Source organism: Balaenoptera ricei, chromosome 11 (assembly GCF_028023285.1).
Source record: "Balaenoptera ricei isolate mBalRic1 chromosome 11, mBalRic1.hap2, whole genome shotgun sequence".
Taxonomy (NCBI): Eukaryota; Metazoa; Chordata; class Mammalia; order Artiodactyla; family Balaenopteridae; genus Balaenoptera; species Balaenoptera ricei.
In genome coordinates this window covers 78,365,696-78,387,794 of record NC_082649.1, presented here as the reverse complement: position 1 = coordinate 78,387,794, position 22,099 = coordinate 78,365,696, and the positions used below count along the sequence as shown (strand labels likewise).

At 41.1% G+C, this 22,099-nt stretch overlaps 1 protein-coding gene across 20 annotated transcripts in view; it reads left to right on the top strand.

The window, feature by feature from the left end:
• FHIT (fragile histidine triad diadenosine triphosphatase) overlaps positions 1-22,099 on the top strand; it is a 1,501,610-nt gene that overhangs the window by 137,050 nt on the left and 1,342,461 nt on the right. The window contains exon 1 of one of the 20 annotated variants that reach the window (XM_059940079.1): positions 9,615-9,632. The exons of the other annotated variants lie outside the window; for them this stretch is intronic. Coding sequence (XP_059796062.1) covers positions 9,630-9,632 — 3 coding nt within the window. The 5' untranslated portion in view covers positions 9,615-9,629. Of the gene's footprint in view, positions 1-9,614; positions 9,633-22,099 lie in introns of those variants that run through there. 20 annotated transcript variants of the gene reach the window in all.

The following is a 22,099-nucleotide window of genomic DNA, read 5'->3' as shown; positions in this document are numbered from 1 at the left end:
TGGAATATCTTTTTCCATCCCCTCACTTTCAGTCTGTATGTGTCTCTAGGTCTGAAGTGGGTCTCTTGTAGACAGCATATATATGGGTCTTGTTTTTGTATCCATTCAGCCAGTCTGTGTCTTTTGGTGGGAGCATTTAATCCATTTACATTTAAGGTAATTATCGATATGTATGTTCCTATTCCCATTTTCTTAAATGTTTTGGGTTTGTTATTGTAGGTGTTTTCCTTCTCTTGTGTTTCTTGCCTAGAGAAGTTCCTTTAACATTTGTTGTAAAGCTGGTTTGGTGGTGCTGAACTCTCTCAGCTTTTGCTTGTCTGTAAAGGTTTTAATTTCTCCATCAAATCTGAATGAGATCCTTGCTGGGTGGAGTAATCTTGGTTGTAGGTTTTTCTCCTTCATCACTTTAAGTATATCCTGCCACTCCCTTCTGGCTTGCAGAGTTTCTGCTGAAAGATCAGCTGTTAACCTTTTGGGGATTCCCTTGTGTGTAATTTGTTGTTGTTTTTCCCTTGCTGCTTTTAATATGTTTTCTTTATATTTAATTTTTGATAGTTTGATTAATATGTGTCTTGGCGTGTTTCTCCTTGGATTTATCCTGTATGGGACTCTCTGTGCTTCCAGGACTTGATTAACTATTTCCTTTCCCATATTAGGGGAGTTTTCAACTATAATCTCTTCAAATATTTTCTCAGTCCCTTTCTTTTTCTCTTCTTCTTCTGGGACCCCTATAATTCGAATGTTGGCGCATTTAATGTTGTCCCAGAGGTCTCTGAGACTGTCTTCAGTTCTTTTCATTCTTTTTTCTTTATCCTGCTCTGCAGTAGTTATTTCCACTATTTTGTCTTCCAGGTCACTTATCCGTTCTTCTGCCTCAGTTATTCTGCTATTGATCTCGTCTAGAGTATTTTTAATTTCATTTATTGTGTTTTTCATCGTTGCTTGGTTCCTCTTTAGTTCTTCTACATCCTTGTTAAATGTTTCTTGCATTTTGTCTATTCTGTTTCCAAGATTTTGGATCATCTTTACTATCATTATTCTGAATTCTTTTTCAGGTAGACTGCCTATTTCCTCTTCATTTGTTAGGTCTGGTGTGTTTTGACCCTGCTCCTTCACCTGCTGTGTGTTTTTTTGTCTTTTCATTTTGCTTATCTTACTGTGTTTGGGGTCTCCTTTTCACAGGCTGCAGGTTTGTAGTTCCCGTTGTTTTTGGTATCTGTCCCCAGTGGCTAAGGTTGGTTCAGTGGGTTGTGTAGGCTTCCTGGAGGAGGGGACTAGTGCCTGTGTTCTAGTGGATGAGGTTGGATCTTGTCTTTCTGGTGGGCATGTCCACGTCTGGTTGTGTATTTTGGGGTGTCTGTGGCCTTATTATGATTTTAGGCAGCCTCTCTGCTAATGGATGGGGCTGTGTTCTTGCCTTGCTAGTTGTTTGGCATAGGGTGTCCAGCACTGTAGCTTGCTGGTCGTTGAGTGAAGCTGGTCTTGATGTTGAGATGGAGATCTCTGAGAGATTTTCACCGTTTGGTATTACATGGAGCTGGGAGGTCTCTTATGGACCAGTGTCCTGGAGTTGGCTCTCCCACCTCAGAGGCACAGCCCTGATGCCTGGCTGGAGCACCAAGAACCTTTCATCCACACGGCTCAGAATAAAAGGGAGAAAAAATAGAAAGAAAGAAAGAAAGAGGATAAAATAAAATAAAATTAAGCTATTATAATGAAAAATAAGAAAAAAAATTATTAAGAATAAATTTATTAAGAAAAAATTTTTTTAATTTTTAAAAATAGATTTATTAATTTTTTATAATAAAAAATTAAAAAAATTAAGAAAAAAATTTATTAAAAAAATTTTAAATTTTTTAAAATGAAAAATATGAAAAAACTTATTAAAAATTTTTTTTTAATTTTTAAAAATGGAAAATAAGGAAAAAATTATTAAGAAAACATTTATTAGGAAAAAAAATTTTTTTAAGTTAAAAAAAAAAACAACAAAAAACGGACGGACCTAACCCTAAGACTAATGGTGAAAGCAAAGCTATACAGACAAAATCTCGCCCAGAAGCATACACATATACAGTCATAAAAAAAGGAAAAGGGGAAAAATTAATATATCCTGCTCCCAAAATCCACCTCCTGAATTTGGGCTGATTCGTTGTCTATTCAGGTATTCAACAGATGCAGGCACATCAAGTTGTTTGTGGAGCTTTAATCCGCTGCTTCTGAGGCTGCTGGGAGATATTTCCCTTTCTCTTCTTTGTTCGCACAGCTCCCGGGGTTCAGCTTTGGATTTGGACCCGCCTCTGCATGTAGGTCGCCTGAGGGCGTCTGTTTCCCGCCCAGACAGAACGGGGTTAAAGGAGCAGCTGACTAGGGGGCTCTGGCTCACTCAGGCCGGGGGGAGGGAGGGGTACGGATGCGGGGCGAGCCTGCGGCGGCAGAGGCCAGCATGACGTTGCAGCAGCCTGAGGCGCGCCGTGCGTTCTCCTGGGGAAGTTGTCCCCGGATCACGGGAGCCTGGCCGTGGCGGGCTGCACTGGCTCCCGGGAGGGGCGGTGTGGAGGGTGACCTGTGCTCGCACACAGGCTTCTTGGTGGCGGCAGCAGCAGCCTTAGCATCTCATGCTCGTCTCTGGGGTCCGCGCTGATAACCGTGGCTCGTGCCCGTCTCTGGGGCCTGCGCTGATAGCCGCGGCTCGCGCCCGTCTCTGGAGTTCGTTTAGGCGGCGCTCTGAATCCCCTCTCCTTGCGCGCCGCGAAACAAAGAGGCAAGAAAAAGTCTCTTGCCTCTTTGGCAGCTGCAGACTTTTTCCCGGACTCCCTCCCGGCTAGCTGTGGCGCGCTAGCCCCTTCAGGCTGTGTTCATGTCGCCAACCCCAGTCCTCTCCTTGCAATCCAACGGAAGCCCGAGCCTCAGCTCCCAGCCCCCGCCCGCCCCGGCGGGTGAGCAGACAAGCCTCTCTTGTTGGTGAGTGCTACTCGGCACCGATCCTCCGTGCGGGAATCTCTCCGCTTTGCCCTCCGCACCCCTGTGGCTGCGCTCTCCTCTGTGGCTCCGAAGCTTCCCCCCTCCGCCACCCGTAGTCTCCGCCCGCGAAGGGGCCTCCTAGTGTGTGGACACCTTTCCTCCTTCACGGCTCCCTCCCACTGGTGCAGGCCCCGTCCCTATTCTTTTGTCTCTGTTATTTCTTTTTTCTTTTGCCCTACCCAAGTACGTGGGGATTTTCTTGCCTTTTGGGAGGTCTGACGTCTTCTGCCAGCGTTCAGTGGGTGTTCTGTAGGAGCAGTTCCACGTGTAGATGTATTTCTGCTGTATCTGTGGGAAGGAAGGTGATCTCCGCGTCTTACTCTTCTGCCATCTTGCCCAGCCCCCTCTCTAATATACTTTTGTGCCCACTAGTGTTTATTCTGTAGTGAGTCTTTTTTTTCTTTTTTAATTAATTTATTTTTTGGGTGCGTTGGGTCTTCATTGCTGTGTGTGGGCTTTCTCTAGTTGTGGCGAGGGGGCCTACTCTTTGATGCAGTGCGCGGGCTTCTCATTGCGGTGGCTTCTCTTGTTGCGGAGCACGGGCTCTAGGCGCGCAGGCTTCAGTAGTTGTGGGGCCTGGTCTTAGTTGCTCCACGGCATGTGGGATCTTCCCCGACCAGGGCTGGAACTGGTGTCCCCTGCACTGGCAGGCGGATTCTTAACCACTGCGCCACCAGGGAAGCCCTGTAGTGAGTCTTTAATATATCTCAATAGCCATAGAGAAACCCCCTTTTGCCTTCTCATATCTGTCCAAGACTGTGGTAATAGTAATAGTTGCTCTTATTTGTTCCTTGCTTGACGTATTTTGATGCAAAAGCCTCCCAGCCCAGAGAGGGACCACGTGCTGGTCTCTGGAGACTGAGTTCAAATCCCGACTCATACCTACTGGCTATATATCAACCTGGGAGGTGTCGTAACCTCCACGTGCTGCCATCACTTGTTTGTCAAATGTTTATTGAGCACTAGCTGTATGCCGAGTCCTGTATTTGAAACTGGGGTTACAGTGGGGAACAAAAATAGACACAGCGCTGGTGAGCTTATAGTTCAGTTCAAGAGAGAGATGTCAAATAATCACACAAATGAGTTTATGTTAAGCTTAGTGACAGAGAGGTACTTGGTGCTGTGAGAACACACAACAGGGAAATGACCAGGCACAGAAGGCTTTCTCAGGCTACCTCAGGCTATGTAACTCTGTCAGTGGATGTATGCAAAGCTCTCAGCATGGTGCCTAGTACATAATGAGGGCCGAATAGTTGGTAGCTCTTGATAATGTACACTTAATTTTTCCAGGGAAAAAAGCATAGAAACAAATATATTTAGTGCAAAGCAACTAATATGGTTGACTTTTGTCAGTATCTGGATTTTATATTTTATAATATAATCCTTTGAACCTCTTTATTTTTCTGAGAAGGAAATGAGGTTGGGATGGTTGCTTGGAAGAATTGTCCAAGGATAGGCCACTAATGAAGACATCTAAACACAGTCATCTTGTTCCATAGTTAGTTCCAAGATAAAGTCAAACAGAAATATCTAGAAGCCAAGGCCTTTGGGGGCATTGTTTGTTTGGTAAATTTTGATTCATAGTCTCATGAATGCCTCATCAGCCTTCTGACCATTAGTCTGGGCAGGTAGCTGTGTGGGGACCTTTATTCTCTGGCAGCCAAGACAGGGATATCCTAATGATGATTGGTTTCAGTGTCTGATAACCGCTGGTCCCCGAATATAAAGCAGTGTGAATATCTAAACAGATTCTCATTGCTTTCAGCCTGTATGCAATTTAGCAGCAAGAGATTTCATATCTCACAGTGTTCAGCAGTCCTACTTAATTAGGAACTGCTTGTGAATCAGGCCAACTGATGGTCATAACTACTAAAGTGGACATGTTTGCCCTGAAAAGGCAGAGAGTTGAAAAGAAATTTCAGTAGTCCTTGGGTTACTGAGAAAGGGACCAGTGAGTTGTCAGGGTATTCTCACTGGCCTTCCTGATGGCAGAACTGCCTTCCAGGTTATAACAGCACTGTTGGGACACTCACTGCAGGAAGGGCCAGTATGAGAAATTAGAACTTGAAATGAGGCCTGCCTACTTAGCTGGGATGCCCTCTTGTCTCATTGTTAGAATTTCCCCTTATTCCCAGACATAGATTTTCACTTTGGGGGAGGGGGTGGAAATTAAGGCTGATGGAGTGCTAAAGCAGCTCTTCTTGAACAAAAAGAGAAGCACCAAAATGACTCAGCACACATTCAGTGATAAATTTACGTGAATGTACTGCATAATACATACTGGTGAAGAGCATGGACTTGGAGTCAGACAGTCAGATCCTGACTCTGCCTCTTGCTAACTGTGAATTTGGAGCAAGTTACCTAACTACTGACTCTCCGTTTCCACATCTGTAAAATGAGGAATATAGCTGTAGCTACCTCAAAAAAATCTACCTTAAAAAATTAAATGAGGGACTTCTCTGGCGGTCCGGTGGTTAAGACTCTGCCTTCCAATGCAGGAGGCATGGGTTCGATCCCTGGTTGGGGAACTAAGGTCCCACATGCCATGGGGTTGTGGCCAAACACTAAAAAAAAAAAAAAATATATATATATATATATATATATATATTAGAACTTATGCCTGCAAAACACCATGTATAGAAGCTGGCATGTACTAAGTACTAAATGATTGTTGACTGATTTGTGAGTTCAGTTTTGATGCAGTTTCTGACTTCTCCTGGCTAGAATTTGTGACTAGACTGAGATAGTAGGGTTGGTTCAAAAGGTACAAGACTCAAATTATGTGTATATATCCCTAGGAGATCAGAAGGCCTCAGTAAATACTAGTTTCTTTCAGGTTGTGTTAGCATTAAATTAATAAGATATCCAAGGCTGAACTGGGCAAATGTGGTAGATCTATGATGGTAATTATTAACATTTGTATTAACTTTACAATTTAAAAAAGCTCTTTCAACATACATTGCTTTAGTAAGTCCTTACAACGTATATGACTGTATTTAGGCCATACAATAGTCCTGACAATCAGGAGGTAGGGAAGTGTTTTTTGGTCTGTTTGTTCATATATTCTTTCCTTCATCCCACCAGTGCATGTAGGTGCCTGTAAGGTGTCAGGTGCTCTGCTTATCCTGGTAAACAAAATGCATGGGGTCCCTGTCCCCACAGTCCTATCTTAGGTGATCCTCCAAGTGTACATTTTAAGTTATTGAAAGGTGAAATGTGCAAGGTAGGTATTTCCAGTGATTAATGTTTTATAGATGAAAAAAAATTAAGATTCAGTCAGGCTGGTGAGTGACAGAGTCAGATCTCAACCTCCAAATCCCAAGTCCTTTCCATTGGATCCTACTGCCTGTCTTATAGAATATATAAGTTGGAACAAATGCCAGAGCTAGCCTGGTGTAGCCATTCATTTTACAGATTAAAGGTGCTGATGTTTAAATTGGGTAAATGAGATGCTCAAAACCATCCCTGCTTTAGGAGTAGTTATCATTCCAGTGAGGAAACCTTTTGACAGCATGCTAAATCTTTGCATGTATACAGCTTATTCTGCAGTAATATAATAGCTACCTTTTAATAAACTTTGTGTTATCAAAAATTGAGTGTAACATGTTTGTTTCGGGAGTGCAACTTCAGACCAGCAGATCAAAAGTTTTGGGTTTTGGTTTTTTTTCTTAGAAAAGAGTGTAAGAAATAAGCATATTGCTTTATAGCCATAAAACCTAAATGCCACTGAGCAAATCTACCATATGATCAAATCTGGCTTTCCTTCAAGAGTAAAAGACTTTCACTTCCTGTCACCCCAGCACTATCATTATGTGTTTAGACCTCGATCACCCACTGTTACGGAAGATCGAGCTCAAGCCACTCAAGCAAAGCAGTTGTATTTTGTAGATGCAGTGGCTTCTTCCTTCTGCAGTGTGTGGCCGCTTCTCTGCGGTGACTGAGTTTTAATCAAAGCAGTTGGAGTGCCCGCTCTGGGCCTGACCCTATTCTAGGCACAGAAATGACCAGAATAGACCATGCCCTTATTCTGATGTAGCTTATATTCTACTGGGGGACAGATAGTGATTGAGGGAAGGAAGGAGGGAGAGAGGGAAGGAAGAAAGGAAAGTGATGAGATGATGTCAGGTAGTGATGGTGCCATGAAGAATTATTCAACAGGGTGGAGTGACAGGGTGGAGGTGGGGGCTGGTCTGTGTGCTGTGTTAGGTGGGGAGATCCAGGAGGGCCTCTCAGGGCCATAGCAAAGATGCACCTGTCACAAAGGAGCAGCCATATGACTCCCTGGAGGAAAAGTGTCCTTGGCAGACGGAGCAGCAAGTGCAAAGCTCTTGAGGCAGAAACGCACCAGGCCTGTTGGAGGAAAGCAAGGAGGCAGGCCAGGCTGGAGGGAAGAATGCAAGGGGGAGCGATGGAGAAGAGCCCTGAGAGATAGCTGGGGACCATAGCAGGAAGGGGCTCGTAGGATTTTACTCTGGGTGAGATGAGAAGGTACAGGTGGTTTTTGACCAGAGTTGGGATGTGACCTGACTTAGGTTTTAGGAGGCTTCTGAGTGGAAAGAGACAGTGCAGAAGCACAGGCAGAAGCTGAGACCGTCAGGGAATTATTGCAGCCGTCCAGCCAAAACATGGCGGTGGCTTGATTTGGGAGGTAGAGGTGGACTTGGAGAGAAATGGTTGGGTTTTGTTAATCTTTTGAAAGTCGGCCTGAAAGGGTGTGCTGATGAGCTCCAGGGTGTTTGGCCTTACACCTGGAAGAATAGAGCTGCCATTTGGGAGCACTATAATTTGTGGGCTCAGCTAGGTGTCTGTTTGAAAGACATAGGTACACTAATGGAGGTGGTTCCTTCAGATCACAGGGTGTGTGGAAATGCCTTATGACATGCGTTCAGACATGAATGTAGGTGGGATTATAAAATGTGTCCTCTCCTCCCTGGTACATGTCCCCCGCAACCCCCATACACTTACAGCATTTCTTCTTAGCAACTTCCCACCACTGAGAAGATGTACTCTTGGGAGAGAACCAGTCATTTGGTGCCTCGTGTGATTTTTAAGTCAGTATGATACCTTTCCTAGATGTATTTACATTTAAACCTTACTTCAAACTCTGTGATGACACACAGATTTCATCTCTTATGCTAACTTGAATCACTGACAGTGGTTGCCTAGAGAACTGTGCTGAGAAAATTTGTGAAGCTGGTACCAGGCTCAGCAGGGAAGAGGAAAACTTGATAATATCTTCCACTACAGGGACTAGGAGTGGCATCCCATACATGCCTAGTGTTTGATAGCCAAGCTTTCGCTGCCACAGAAAGTACCTTTTTTGTCCCATCTCTCCCCTTGCATTTAGATATCAGCAAGTAGGCAGAGGAAATATTTTTCCTTTTCACTGTTTGAGCACTTGCCTCTGAAATCACACCAAGAAGACCACTGGCCCAAAGATCAGATTTTAATATCTAAAGGTCTTGAGTTACATGATATAAAACCCAAGTGCTCCAGAAGAGATAGGGCCTTTGCCTTAATGGGCAAGGCCTTTGCCAGGTCAAAATCCACTTTTTTTTTTCTCTAGCATTCCTCACTGATAGATCTACTGTAATTACATTCCCTTATTATGTGTACTGTTTCTCTCCCCTCCAGAATGTGAGCCACAGGGCAAGGACTTTACTGTGGATTGTTCAGTACTGTTTCCCCAGTGCACAGAACAGTGGCTCTAGGAAGTATGTGTTGAATGAATGTTGAATGAAATGCCTGAAGAAGCCTGAAGTTGTATTGTAGCCCAGAATTAAGGTAAATGATTACTAAGGTAGCCACACTTTTTTGAAAGTGGAAAGCTCCTATTAGAATAAACATCACTATAGCTATGTCGTTTAATGAACATTGTTGATAATCATAGCAGTAATAATAGCTCTTCTTGAGCCTGTCTGTGTGCCTGATCCTAGGTTAAGTACCTGATGCTCATTATTTCCCTTGGAAAGTAGGTCCTCATTTGTTAGGTGAAGAAATTCAGACTTAGGGTATCTTGCCCAAGGATATAATGCTAATAAACGGGAGGTTCCAAAGCTAAAAAGAAGACACAAAGATTTCTCTGTATAGGAAATCTTGCTTTCTAGCTGATAAATTGTGGTTTCTATTTGATAATAAATGGCTGCTTTTTACCATTAAAACCCCAAAGTTGTGGGAGTCTGGAAGGGCCTTTGGATTGGTTCATTGTTTTGTTTTTTTCTGCTAATTTCTGGTAAGAAAGAATCTGACCTTCTCAGTTCAGACAACTTTTCCCAAATGTGTTGACAAGCTGGTTGTGAGGATCCCAAGTGAGTGTCAAGTTAGAGAGGAAAGGAGAGTCTCATAACCTTTACACATAAACTCATGCTTTTGAGGAAAAATGGGTGGTTGGTGGAGTGGGAAGAGCTGGCTTTAAGGGAAGCAGATCCCACACTTTGTTGCTTTGCATCCAGGCTGTAGACCACTGTGATGGTTGTTATTGTAATATTTTCCTTTAAATTGACTCAATTCTGTTTACTTAATGTAGTTAAAACAGAATCTCTGAACCCCCAGCATGGATGGAAAACCAGCATCGTTTGCCGTAGAGTAACAATATATCAATACTGCATATGGTAAGAAGATATATATATATATAGTAATGATAATAAAATAGAAAGTAATATATAATGAAAATAAGGCAATGTTATTTCATGTTTTAAAATTAAAGAATAAAAATAATGAAATATAAATCTAATGAACATACCAGAAAATAGTTTTCCCTGTGAGCAGAGTGAAACTGTTTATGATTAGTTACCAATACAGGGATATTTAGCTCCTTTTCCCTTATTTTAAAGAAAAAGCTGAAAAGATGGTTTTCGGATGCTAATGCGCGTATATGGAATCTAAAAGAACGGTACTGATGAACCTAGGGGCAGGACAGGAATAAAGACGCAGATGTAGAGAACGGACTTGAGAACACGGGGAGGGGGAAGGGGAAGCCAGGACGAAGTGAGAGAGTAGCATTGACATATGCACACTACCAAATGTGAAACACATAGCTAGTGGGAAGCAGCTGCGTAGCACAGGGAGATCAGCTCGGTGCTTTGTGATGACCTAGAGGGGTGGGATAGGGAGAGTGGGAGGGAGACGCAAGAGGGAGGAGATATGGGGATATACGTATACATACGGCTGATTCACTTTGTTGTACAGCAGAAACTAACACAACATTGTAAAGCAATTATACTCCAATAAAGATGTTAAAAAAAAAAAAGAAAAGATGTTTTTTTCCCCCAGCTTTAATGTTAATCTGTACCAAGAATCCTAACATATATGGCATATAAAAATACATATGGATGATATATGTATATAAATATATTGTGTTTATTTAAGATATATTGTACATAAAGAAAAAATATATGTAGTAGTTTATGAAAACCGGGTTGTAATTTAACTTTATAATAATCAGTGGTCCTTTGATTATGGGGACCTGGGTAAGAGGCAGTAAGCGAAGTCATTAATTTCCATTTGTCTCAGGCCAAGAGTGTTTGGCTGGGTCCTTCCTGTGGAAAGGTAGTTTAAGAAACTTGTGAAATCAAAGTTGCTTTTTCCAGCTTGCTCTTCCCAAGCCCTCCAGTTCAGGCCTGAGCTCTGCCATTGTAGAAAATTATGACTCCCCTGGAATAAAGCCTCCTAGCTCAACACTGTGGAGAGTAGAGCAGCCCGGGCTTCCTCCACAGGAAACCCAGACAGATGTGTATCCACACTGCTTTAAGGCATTTCTGTCCCATCAGTGGGAAACACTGTCCCAAACACATTCCCTACCCCTCAGCTCTCTATGGGGCTCCAGCTTGACACTGCTTCAAGCAACTATAATAAAGTGAATTGGTTCGATCTTGCCCAACTGTGTCCTGGGGCTCCTGTCATTCTGCCACCAGAAAGTTCATATGCTCAAAATTGGTTCTTAGGAGCACCGACCTTAGTGCTCGTCCTCTGCAAAGATATAATTTAGGAGTAATCTTGGTTAGATTATGGCAGGATCTTTGTGCTTCTCTCTCACAATCAATTAGAGATTTTGCAAGACAGAGGCATTATTATTATCACAGGCAGATGGTGAAATGTTACGCCATCCTTCTGTGCCTGCTTTAACTTCCTTGCACAACATCACTTAGAGGGTTTCTTTACAAATTGCAGTTTATTCGGAAAAGATTTAAAGCCCTAAGGATTTGGCAAGAAGCTCTTGGTTATGAGTGCATCTACTTTGTCTGTCAGTAGCAAAAAGGGCACCTCTGATTAATACTGACTTTGCCCTGTAAGCCAGGTAGAGAGCAGATGAGGCCTTTGTTTCTTCAGTACTGTTCTGGGGTAAGAAGAGGTTAGAGGGTCATCTACTTGCAGCTCCTGGAAGAAGGTTAAGTGGTACTGAGCCAAGGATGGAGGACTTTCTTGTGGTGGGCTTCCTTGTGGAATGAGATGGAAAGCTTATTAACCAGAATTCCAGGGGGCTGCTTCAAAAGAGAGAAAGACATTCAGACCGGTCTCTGCCTTGCAGGAGTTATACCCTGAAGAGAGGACATGGGTGTCATAAACACAATAAATGTAGTGGCAGGGAGGAAGCAGCATGGCACTGAAGGGAGCTGGGGTGAGGTGGGGTAGAATGAAGGAATGAGAGAGATGAGGTTTTTTTGTTTTTTTTTTTAAGCAGCTGCTTGAAGGAAGGGGAAATAGATGGATAAGGAAGGCATTTTAGGCTGTTTTTCTGTGTAATGCACTGGCAAATCCCTAGAATCATTCTTCACGGATATATTGTTGGGCAGAGGCAGGCTTCAAGGCAGCCTGGGTGGATTCAGGTTAGCTGAGCATAAAGTCTTGTATACATAGGTACCAGGAGGAATGAAGGATATAGACAAAAGTCCTTGTGGAGTATGTATCCTATATGTATGTGAGACAGGTTTAGAATTGTCCCAGAGTAAGGAAAAACCAAGCAGATCATTGTGTTTATGGAAATCCCAGGGGACTTCCATGGACACTTAACAGAGGGGGGATGTTTGAATGAGGCTTTCAGTTGTAAAAAGATGTTTTGTGGTCGGATAGCTACTTCTCCTGTTCACTTTCTGATGTAGTATAGATATTGTTGTAGAGAGGATGCATCCGAATCAGTGAATCCTCTGGCTGAGCTCCAGTAGATGGATGGTATAATTAGAGAATTCCTGCAGTTTTTCTGATAGTGTATGTTATATGGAGTCAAAGAAGGCTCAAGACACCTACTACCATCTGGGCATATAACAGTTTATGCAAAACCCATCATCATGAAGCTGATTCTTAGTAAGCATGTACTACGTGCCAAATTTACTGGGATTGTCTCATTTCATTCTTCACAAGACCCCTCTTAGGCAGATACTAAGAGCATTCTAACTTAACAGGTGAGAATTGTTATAGTTCAGTCAGCCTCCAAGACTGTACAGCCAGTAAGTGACAGAGGCAGAATTCAAACTCCCACATCTGAGTTCTTAAACACTCCAAGGTACTCTTTCACATTATAAACTCTTCAGAAATTCTACTGCGTCCTAGTTATTACTCTATCGAAAAATGTATATCCTCTAACCCAGTGGTCTTTAAACAGTTTTAGATCCTCTTCAGAGAAAAATACACACACATATATAATGCTTTTAAAAAATTTCAGAAGTTTTGAGGATCCCAGTCGAGTCTGGTTGTTGATATCTTCCGTGTAAGAGGAAACTAAGTCTTGCAGAGGTTAACAAAGCCTTCCAGATATTTCCAACATAGCTGAGTCAGACTTCCAATCTGGCTGTTCTTCTACCATGTAACAAGAATAGTAACCATTTCTTGTTAAGTACCTAACAATGAGGGTTGCTAGTCAGTGGAAACATACACTGGTGCAGTCCTACTGGTTATACAGTGGACATCCATTACGATTTGGTCAAGGGTGAATATCATAACTGCTCACAACCTTTTGAGGTAGGTGGTATTATGCCTGTTTTACAAATGAGAATCCCGAGGTTCTGAGCACTTCAGAGTTTATGTGTGGCAGAAACTCAGTTAATCTAATTTTAAATCTGCTGCACTGATCCACTCTCCTGTCCTGGCACTGAATGTACCTCCCTTTGCAAATCCTTTCCGTGTTCTGCATTATATCACATTGCTTCTCACTTTCTTTCTCTCTCTTGTTTCTCAGCCTCAGCATTATTGACATCTTGTTTTGGATAATTCTGTTGTGGGGGCCTGTCTTGTGCATTGTAGAATTCTTAGCTGTATCCCTGGACTCTACACATTGGGTGCCAGAAGAACCCCCCAACCCCTCACCCCCAGGTTGTGACAGCCATAGATGTATCCAGACATTGCCAACTGTCCTCTGGGGAACAAAATCACTGTCTATTGAGAACTGTTTCTCTCTCTCTTCTCCCTGTACCCTGTACATACAAATATTAACATTTATCCTTGAGAGCTTACAGTGTGCCAGGTAAAGTGTCAAGTACCTTCCATGCAGTATCTCAGTAAGTCCTCAAAACATCCCATCATCTTTTAAATTTTGTTTTATAGGTGAGCGAGGCCTAGATGCTTGGGTAGATTAGTAGATTGCCCAGAGTCGCACAGCTGCTAAGGGTGGAGCTGGGATTAGTCTCAGCTCTGTGTGTCTCCAGAGCCCTGGGCTTTATGAGAAATGTTTTCACTAAACTACTTAGTTGTTTGGAGCTCCAAATTAATCAGACTGAATATTTTTCTTGTTTGGGATTTGTTCAGCTAGCAAGCTGGAAGAAAATTTTAATGGAATTGTAGATCATATATTTCTTTATTATTTATTATTATTTTTACATCACTGCTTTTTATTGTTAATCCTTTCTCACTAAAATATCATCATCAACAAAAAATTATCAAAACAAAATCTTCCTTCTGAGCCTAATTTCTTATCATAAATCTCATCTTACTGAACATAAAAAATAAAATAATTTCTTTGTAGGCGAACAACTACTTTAAGTCATCTTCAGAAAATGTTTTTCAGTGGGTGCTTTATGTGCCTCTTAGCAGGGCAAATCATTGCTAAATAACTTGACCATAATAAAGGCAATGAATTTTCTGGAAGTTTGAATAGGAAAGTTTTCAACAAAATAATCTTTTTCTGACAAACAGTATATATATATATGTATGTGTGTATATATATATATATATATATATATACATATACATATATACATATATATATATACACACACACATACATATATATGTATATGTATGTGTATATATATGCATATATATGTATGTATATATATATTTTAAAGGGGTATATGTACTTTAGTGCTCTGGGGCATTTTTATTTTTCTCAAAATGAGTTTCAACAACAACTTTAAAAATTAATAACATATTAAAAGAGGCTGGTAAAGAGAGAAGAGGGTGCAGCCTTAATTGAGCTTAATGTAGTAGGCTCTTGGGATGAGGTAGGCATTTGGTATATGTTAGCTGCTGAGTATCCGTACCCTCCTTCTTTGGACTACAGCATGTGGATTTTCCCTTGGGAAATAGCCTTCCCCCATGGTATGCAGTATTATTTTGTCAGTCAAACACCTTGCTCTCCTCTGGCCAAGGGGTGGTCATGTGACCAAGGCAGGTCTCTGGCTCACTCTCCAGGGATTCTGAATCTTGAGAGCATTGATCCCAGGATGTAAAGTGGTTGCAGCTGATGCTACCTGATGGCAGTAGCCTGAAGAACTAACTGCCCATTAGTTCCTGGGGTCCTGGTTCCTGTTGCTTCTAACTTTAATTTAGTTTTACTTAGAATTTTAGGAGCAGTTTGGTACACATGGAGTAAATTTCTTTTCCATTTTGCTGAAGTTAGGCAGGGTAATTTGTGTTGCTTGTCAACAAAGAATCTTAACTAGTACATTGATTTGATAATGATTGTGATGGTGAGGACTCTGAGTCACCGGAGGAGGAGGGGAGTAGTAGTATAACAGCAGCTAACGTTTATTGGCTATCTTATTTAATCTTATGAGGTAGATATTGACACATGCCTCCATTTTACAGATGAGGAAAATGAGATTTAGAAAGGTTACATTGTCTTGCCAAAGGTTACATAAGTGGCCTTATGTAAAGCCGGGATTTGAACCCAAGTGTGATTTGAGAATTCGAACTCCTAACCACTATACTAATTGAAATCTAGAGAGAGTATACTGAAAGCATACATTCGTTTTAGGTCCATTTTTGGCTTAATAAGTTATTTTTTAATCTCAAGAGGGGACTACTTCTCGTCTGTGTGTTCCGTGATGCAAAGCAAGCTGCAAAATATGAATGCTTTTTTCTTGCCTTCATGTGGCAAATTAGAATAATTATTATTGTTTAAGGGATGTGAATGAAATGTGTTTATCAGGCAGCAAGTTAAATGGAGTTTCTGTTTTAAACCACAGAAGATAATGCTCTCTTGACAGATTGTGAGTGACAGAAAGAGAAGTGTTTTCAGCAGGATCCAAATGGAGATGTTGCAGGAGAAAGCATAAATAGCAGAAACAAAAAGCTCTGGGGGTTTGGTATGGAGTGATGTCATCAATATATTTTTACTCTTTTGGTTCCTGACAATAAAATAACTTGGGACCTTTACATTGTTTTTTGCCTGCTGATTTAAAAATGAGTGACCAAATAAACGGGAAAAAAAGAAATACCACCAGTGGTTGCTGGTGGCAGATACCAATAGTAATGGACTCCATATCTTATTGTTTATCATTAAATGGTTCTTACATGTAATTATAAATATATGTTATCCTCTTCCCTCATATGATTGTTGGTGCCTGTATCCATTCATTCGTATTCCCTCCCGCTTTATCTCTGTGTAACACACACTCATAGCCAAACATACATATACGTTCTCTCCTGAGCATACCTGCACAGTAAAATGCACTTATCCATTGAGAGGCCAATAGCATTCTCTGTCATGATCACTTTGTCAGCTGCTAATTTTGCCTAATAAAAGAACATGAACGAAAAAATTATCATTCACTATTCTTTTAGAAGAGACTAGTTATTTTAATACTAAAAGAGTCAAAGGCATAATGTGAGAATTAAAATGATCAAATATATTGAGCTGTATAAAAAGTCACAATTTTGTCTTTGTTTTTGTCATTTTGCCACCAATGCATGAATACTTTGTTGTGGATTGTCATCAAAGTTTTAACCAGCTTTTAGGAGCAACTCTTTTAGTCCTACCCTCACCTGATGTTTGCTCCTCCGAAGATTTTTGGCAAAGGACTATTCCGTTTATACCTAAATACTTCCAGTGAGGTGGAACTCATTATTTATAAAGTTCTTTTCTATGTCAAATTGAAATCACTCTACTTGTAGCTTCTTTTGCTCATTGGTTACATGGGCATGATTTGGGGCTGAATAGAACAAGACTGGGCCTCTCAATGCACAATGTCTCTTTGAGTTGACAATTGCTGTCATAGTCATCTTCTCATCTTTCCTTGCCCCAGAGTTAAAATGGTCTAAGTGGAACTGTTCTTTCTGTTCTTCTGATTATTTGCTTTAAAGTTTAAAAAATTATTAAAAAGTTTTATTGTGGTAAAATATATATAATATAAACTTAACCATTTTAACCATTTTTAAGTGTATAGTTCTGTGGCATTAAGTACATTCACATTGTTGTGCAGCTCTCACCACCACCCATCTCTAGAACTTTATCTTCCTCATCTGAAACTCTGTATCCATTAAGCAATAACTTCCCATTACCCCCTCCCTGCAGCCCTTTCAACCACCATTCTGCTTTCTGCCTCTGTAAATTTTACTACTCTAGGAACCTCATGTAAGTGGAAACATACAATATTTGTCCTTTTGTGACTGGGTTATTTCGCTTAGCACAGTGTCTCCATGGTTCATCCATGTTGTTGCATGTGTCAGAATTTCCTTCCTTTTTTTTTTTTTTTAAATAAATAATTAATTTATTTACTTTTGGCTGCGTTGGGTCTTCGTTGCTGTGTGCGGGCTTTCTCTAGTTGTGGCGAACGAGGGCTACTCTTCGTTGCGGTGCGCGGGCTTCTCATTGCGGTGGCTTCTCTTGTTGCGGAGCACGGGCTCTAGGCGCACGGGCTTCAGTAGTTGTGGCACATGGGCTCAGTAGCTGTGGCTCACGGGCTGTAGAGCTCAGGTTCAGTAGTTGTGGCACATGGGCTTAGCTGCTCCGTGGCATGTGGGATCTTCCCGGACCAGGGCTCGAACCTATGTCCCCTACATTGGCAGGTGGATTCTTAACCACTGTGCCACCAGGGAAGCCCCTCCTTCCTTTTTAAGGTTGAATAATATTCCACAGTATGTATATACCACATTTTATTTACCTATTCATCTGTTGATCAATTAATGAATGGATTTTGGGTTGCCTGATTATGGGCTTTTCAATATGCACATTCCTACTTATCAAAATCCATTTCACACTGCTGGGCTTAGAGCTATCCACACTGTTTCAAAAGTGGTTGCTGACTCAAGGTAGCAAATCTTAATATCTGAATCATTCTACAGGCCTGTGTCTATTGCATATTATGTGAATAACCCCATTAGGTACTATGAGCCCTACTGAAATGAGTCAGCTCTGGATCTAGTCCGTGGCTTAATCCTTAAGTGTAGTGGATAGATAAGATATCCACATTTCTAAATTACAAAGTAGACAGTGGACAGTGCCATCAGAGAACTAGAGATGGACTTGATGCCAGAATTGAGAGGAAACGCTGAATGCTTCCAGTTGAGAGGATCAGGTAGCTTTCAGGGAAGTTCTGGCTCTGGGGCTCAGAAAAAGAGAAGCATTAAAACATGTAGAAAGTAGGGAGTTCCCTGGTGGCCTAGTGGTTAGAATTCTGTGCTTTCACTGAAGTGGTTAGGGCCTGGATTCAATCCCTGGTTGAGTAACTGAGATCCCGCAAGCCACACGGCACGGCCAAAAAAAAAAAAAAGTAGGGAAGGTATTCCTGATGGAAGAAGTAGCATGAGCCAAAGAGCAGAGTATGAAAGTGTTCCTCACTGTTGCCTTATTTATTGACATTAGGCTGTCACATAGGGTGTTTACATGGCAGTGACCCGTTGCCAGTTCATGGGACCTCTGTTATCTTCTCTGTCTGTAGCACAATGAATTGTCTTTTCTTCTGAGATTATGTGCTTCTTCTCATTTTGTGGGGGGAGGGCATTCAGTGGCCTTTTCTTCCTTTAAAATGATGCAGATAATGATAGTTTTTTTTTTATACCATGATTGGTCGAATAAAAATCTGGTGACTCAGACTGCTGTATGTGTTTTTAATGTAGTTTTTCTGGAGTGTTAAAGACAAAACTCTAAAAATAATGAGCCTGGCAAATATCTATTAAAGAATGAAAGAAGGGGAAGAGCAATAAATATTCATAAAGTGCTTACTATGTGGCAGAAACCATGAGAAGCCTTTTACGGTTGTTGGCTCTGTTCTCTACATCTGTGTCTTTATTCCTGCCCTACCACTAGGTTCATCAGTACTGTTTTTTTTAGATTCCATATATGTGCGTTAGCATATGGTATTTGTTTTTCTCTTTCTGACTTACTTCACTCTGTATGACAGACTCTAGGTCCATCCACCTCATTACAGATAACTCAATTTCGTTCCTTTATATGGCTGAGTAATATTCCATTGTATGTATGTGCCATCTGTTGATGGACATTTAGGTTGCTTCCATGTCCTGGCTATTGTAAATAGTGCTGCATTGAACATTGTTTTATATATATCTTCTTGAATTATGGTTTTCTCAGGGTATATGCCCAGTAGTGGGATGGATGGGTCATATGATAGTTCTATTTTTAGTTTTTTAAGTAACATCCATACTATTTTCCATAGCGGCTGTATCAATTTACATTCCTACCAACAGGGTAAGGGGGTTCCCTTTTCTCCACACCCTCTCCAGCATTTATTGTTTGTAGATTTTTTGATGATGGCCATTATGACCCGTGTGAGGTGATACCTCATTGTAGTTTTGATTTGCATTTCTCTAATGATTAGTGATGTTGAGCATCCTTGCATGTGTTTGTTGGCAATCTGTATATCTTCTTTGGAGAAATGTCTATTTAGGTCTTCTGCCCATTTTTGGATTGGGTTGTTTGTTTTTTTGATATTGAACTGCATGAGCTGCTTGTATATTTTGGAGATTAATCCTTTGTACGTTGATTCGTTTGCAAATATTTTCTCCCATTCTGAGGGTTGTCTTTTCGTCTTGTTTATGGTTTCCTTTGCTGTGCAAAAGCTTTGACGTTTCATTAGGTCCCACTTGTTTATTTTTGTTTTTATTTCCATTTCTCTAGGAGCTGGGTCAAAAAGGATCTTGCTGTTATTTATGTCATAGAGTGTTCTGCCTATGTTTTCCTCTAAGAGTTTTATAGTGTCTGGTCTTACATTTAGGTCTCTAATCCACTTTGAGTTTATTTTTGTGTATGGTGTTAGGGAGTGTTCTAATTTCATTCTTTTCCATGTAGCTGTCCAGTTTTCCCAGCACCACTTATTGAAGAGGCTGTCTTTTCTCCATTGTATAGTCTTGCCTCCTTTATCAAAAATAAGGTGACCATATGTGCGTGGGTTTATCTCTGGGCTTTCTATCCTTTTCCATTGATCTATATTTCTGTTTTTGTGCCAGTACCATACTGTCTCGATTACTGTAGCTTTGTAGTATAGTCTGAAGTCCGGGAGCCTGATTTCTCCAGCTCCATTTTTCGTTCTCAAGATTGCTTTGGCTATTTGGGGTCTTTTATGTCTGCATACAAATTGTGAAATTTTATGTTCTAGTTCTGTGAAAAATGCCAGTGGTAGTTTGATAGGGATTGCATTGAATCTGTAGATTGCTTTGGGTAGTATAGTCATTTTCACAGTGTTGATTCTTCCAATCCAAGAACATGGTATATCTCTCCTCTGTTTGTATCATCTTTAATTTCTTTCATCAGGGTCTTATAGTTTTCTGCATACAGGTCTTTTGTCTTCCCAGGTAGGTTTATTCCTAGGTATTTTATTCTTTTTGTTGCAGTGGTAAATGGGAGTGTTTCCTTAATTTCTCTTTCAGATTTTTCATCATCAGTGTATAGGAGTGCAAGAGATTTCTGTGCATTAATTTTGTATCCTGCTACTTTACCAAATTCATTGATTAGCTCTAGTAGTTTTCTCTTAGCATGATGTTTGACTTTGATACTTGGGAAAGAGATGATTGGTCTCGGAGTAGGCATCTGACCTGGTTATGCCAATCAGATTCTTTCTTCTAAGAATTTGGAATTTTGAACTGACAGCAAAAGATAGGTTTTAAAGCTATTTCAGTCACTTAAATGGGAGTGGGATGGGATCTTAGAGGGAGGTCTTTAAGTTCCTGCCTCCTATTTCTCTTGAGCTACCTTGATTCCTGTTCTTTTCAACTCTTGGTTATTTGATTCTTCTTTCAATTTTTTGAGCTACTGCAGTATTTTTCCAAGAAGTTCTTCTTGTGTTTGAGTAGACTTTAGGGCTGGTCTATTTTTCTTGCCACAGAAGTTAATGGCAATACAGAAATTAGAGAAACTAACTCTTTACCACATTTGTTAATGCAGGTGATAAGGTCTGCATCTACTTGGTGGAAATTATTATAATATTTAACTGTGTGTGTGTTTGATGGAAAATTAGTATTTTACCAGATACTATAGAGTCTTACTGTTTTCATCATCATTATCATCATAAGTATCATTGTCATCATAACAGCTCTTGTTTATACAGAACTTTCTATGACCCAACCACTGTATTAAGCACTTTGTGCACAAAATAACATTTATTATTTGATTACAACAATACCATCAAATGGATACTGTCATTCTACCTGTTTTATAGTTTGGGAAGCTGAGGCAGAGAGCCTTGCTTGGAGTCATACTTCTGGAAAGTGATGTAGAAATGATTTGAATCTAGATTTGTCACACTTTGAAGAAAGATGATACTCTTACTTTCTGCTTTATAGCACAGAGATGTGATTCTGCCCCAGAGATATTGTATTCCCTGCTTTATTGTTTTCTTTATGTTGAATATGGAAATGGGAAGGGGATAATGTTATATTTTTGGAAATTTAATATTCTATTTTAGTTGGCTTAATTATATTATCCCTTCATTTATGTAGGTTATATTGTTTGAGGAGGGTAGGGGTTAGGCAGTCAGGGTACCAAATTAGATCACTTGCCCTGAGAAAGCCTCTTTGAGGAGGTGACACTGGAACTGTGACAGAATGATAAAAATGAGGCAGCTATGCAAAGATCAGAGACAGGGTGTTTCAGGAAAAGAGAAGAACAAGTACAAAAGTATTGATTTGGGAATGAACTTGGTGAGGTTAGAGGAACAGAAAATAGATTCACATGGCTGGAGAGGAGTGAACAAGGGAGTCAGTGATAAGAGATGATGGCGGGGAAGGCTAGAGCTGGATCATTTAGGGTCTTCTGGGCCATAGTAAGGAATATGGATTTTATTTTTATTTTTTTATTTTTTTAAAATTCATTTATTTATTTTTGGTTGTGTTGGGTCCCCACCTCTGTGCGAGGGCTCTCTCCAGTTGTGGCAAGCGGGGGCCACTCTTCATCGTGGTGCGTGGGTCTCTCACTGTCGCGGCCTCTCTTGTTGCGGAGCACAGGCTCCAGACGCGCAGGCTCAGTAGTCGTGGCTCACGGGCCCAGCTGCTCCGCGGCATGTGGGATCCTCCCAGACCGCATGTGGGATCTTCCCAGACCAGGGCTCGAACCCGCATCCCGTGCATTAGCAGGCAGACTCTCAACCACTGCGCCACCAGGGAAGCCCTGGATTTTATTATAAGCACAATGAGGTAGTCAGTAGGAAATTCAGAGGAGAGGAATAATATGATTTAATTTATAATATAAACGTGGATTTCTCCTTCTGGGAATGGTAGAGGAGCCAACAGCCCTCCTATAGAACATATAGAAAAGCTAGACAAAATAAAGAGGGGCTTCCCTGGTGGCGCAGTGGTTGAGAATCCACCTGCCAATGCAGGGGATGCAGGTTCGAGCCCTGGTTTGGGAAGATCCCACATACCACAGAGCAACTGGGCCTGTGAGCCACAACTACTGAGCCTGCGCGTCTGGAGC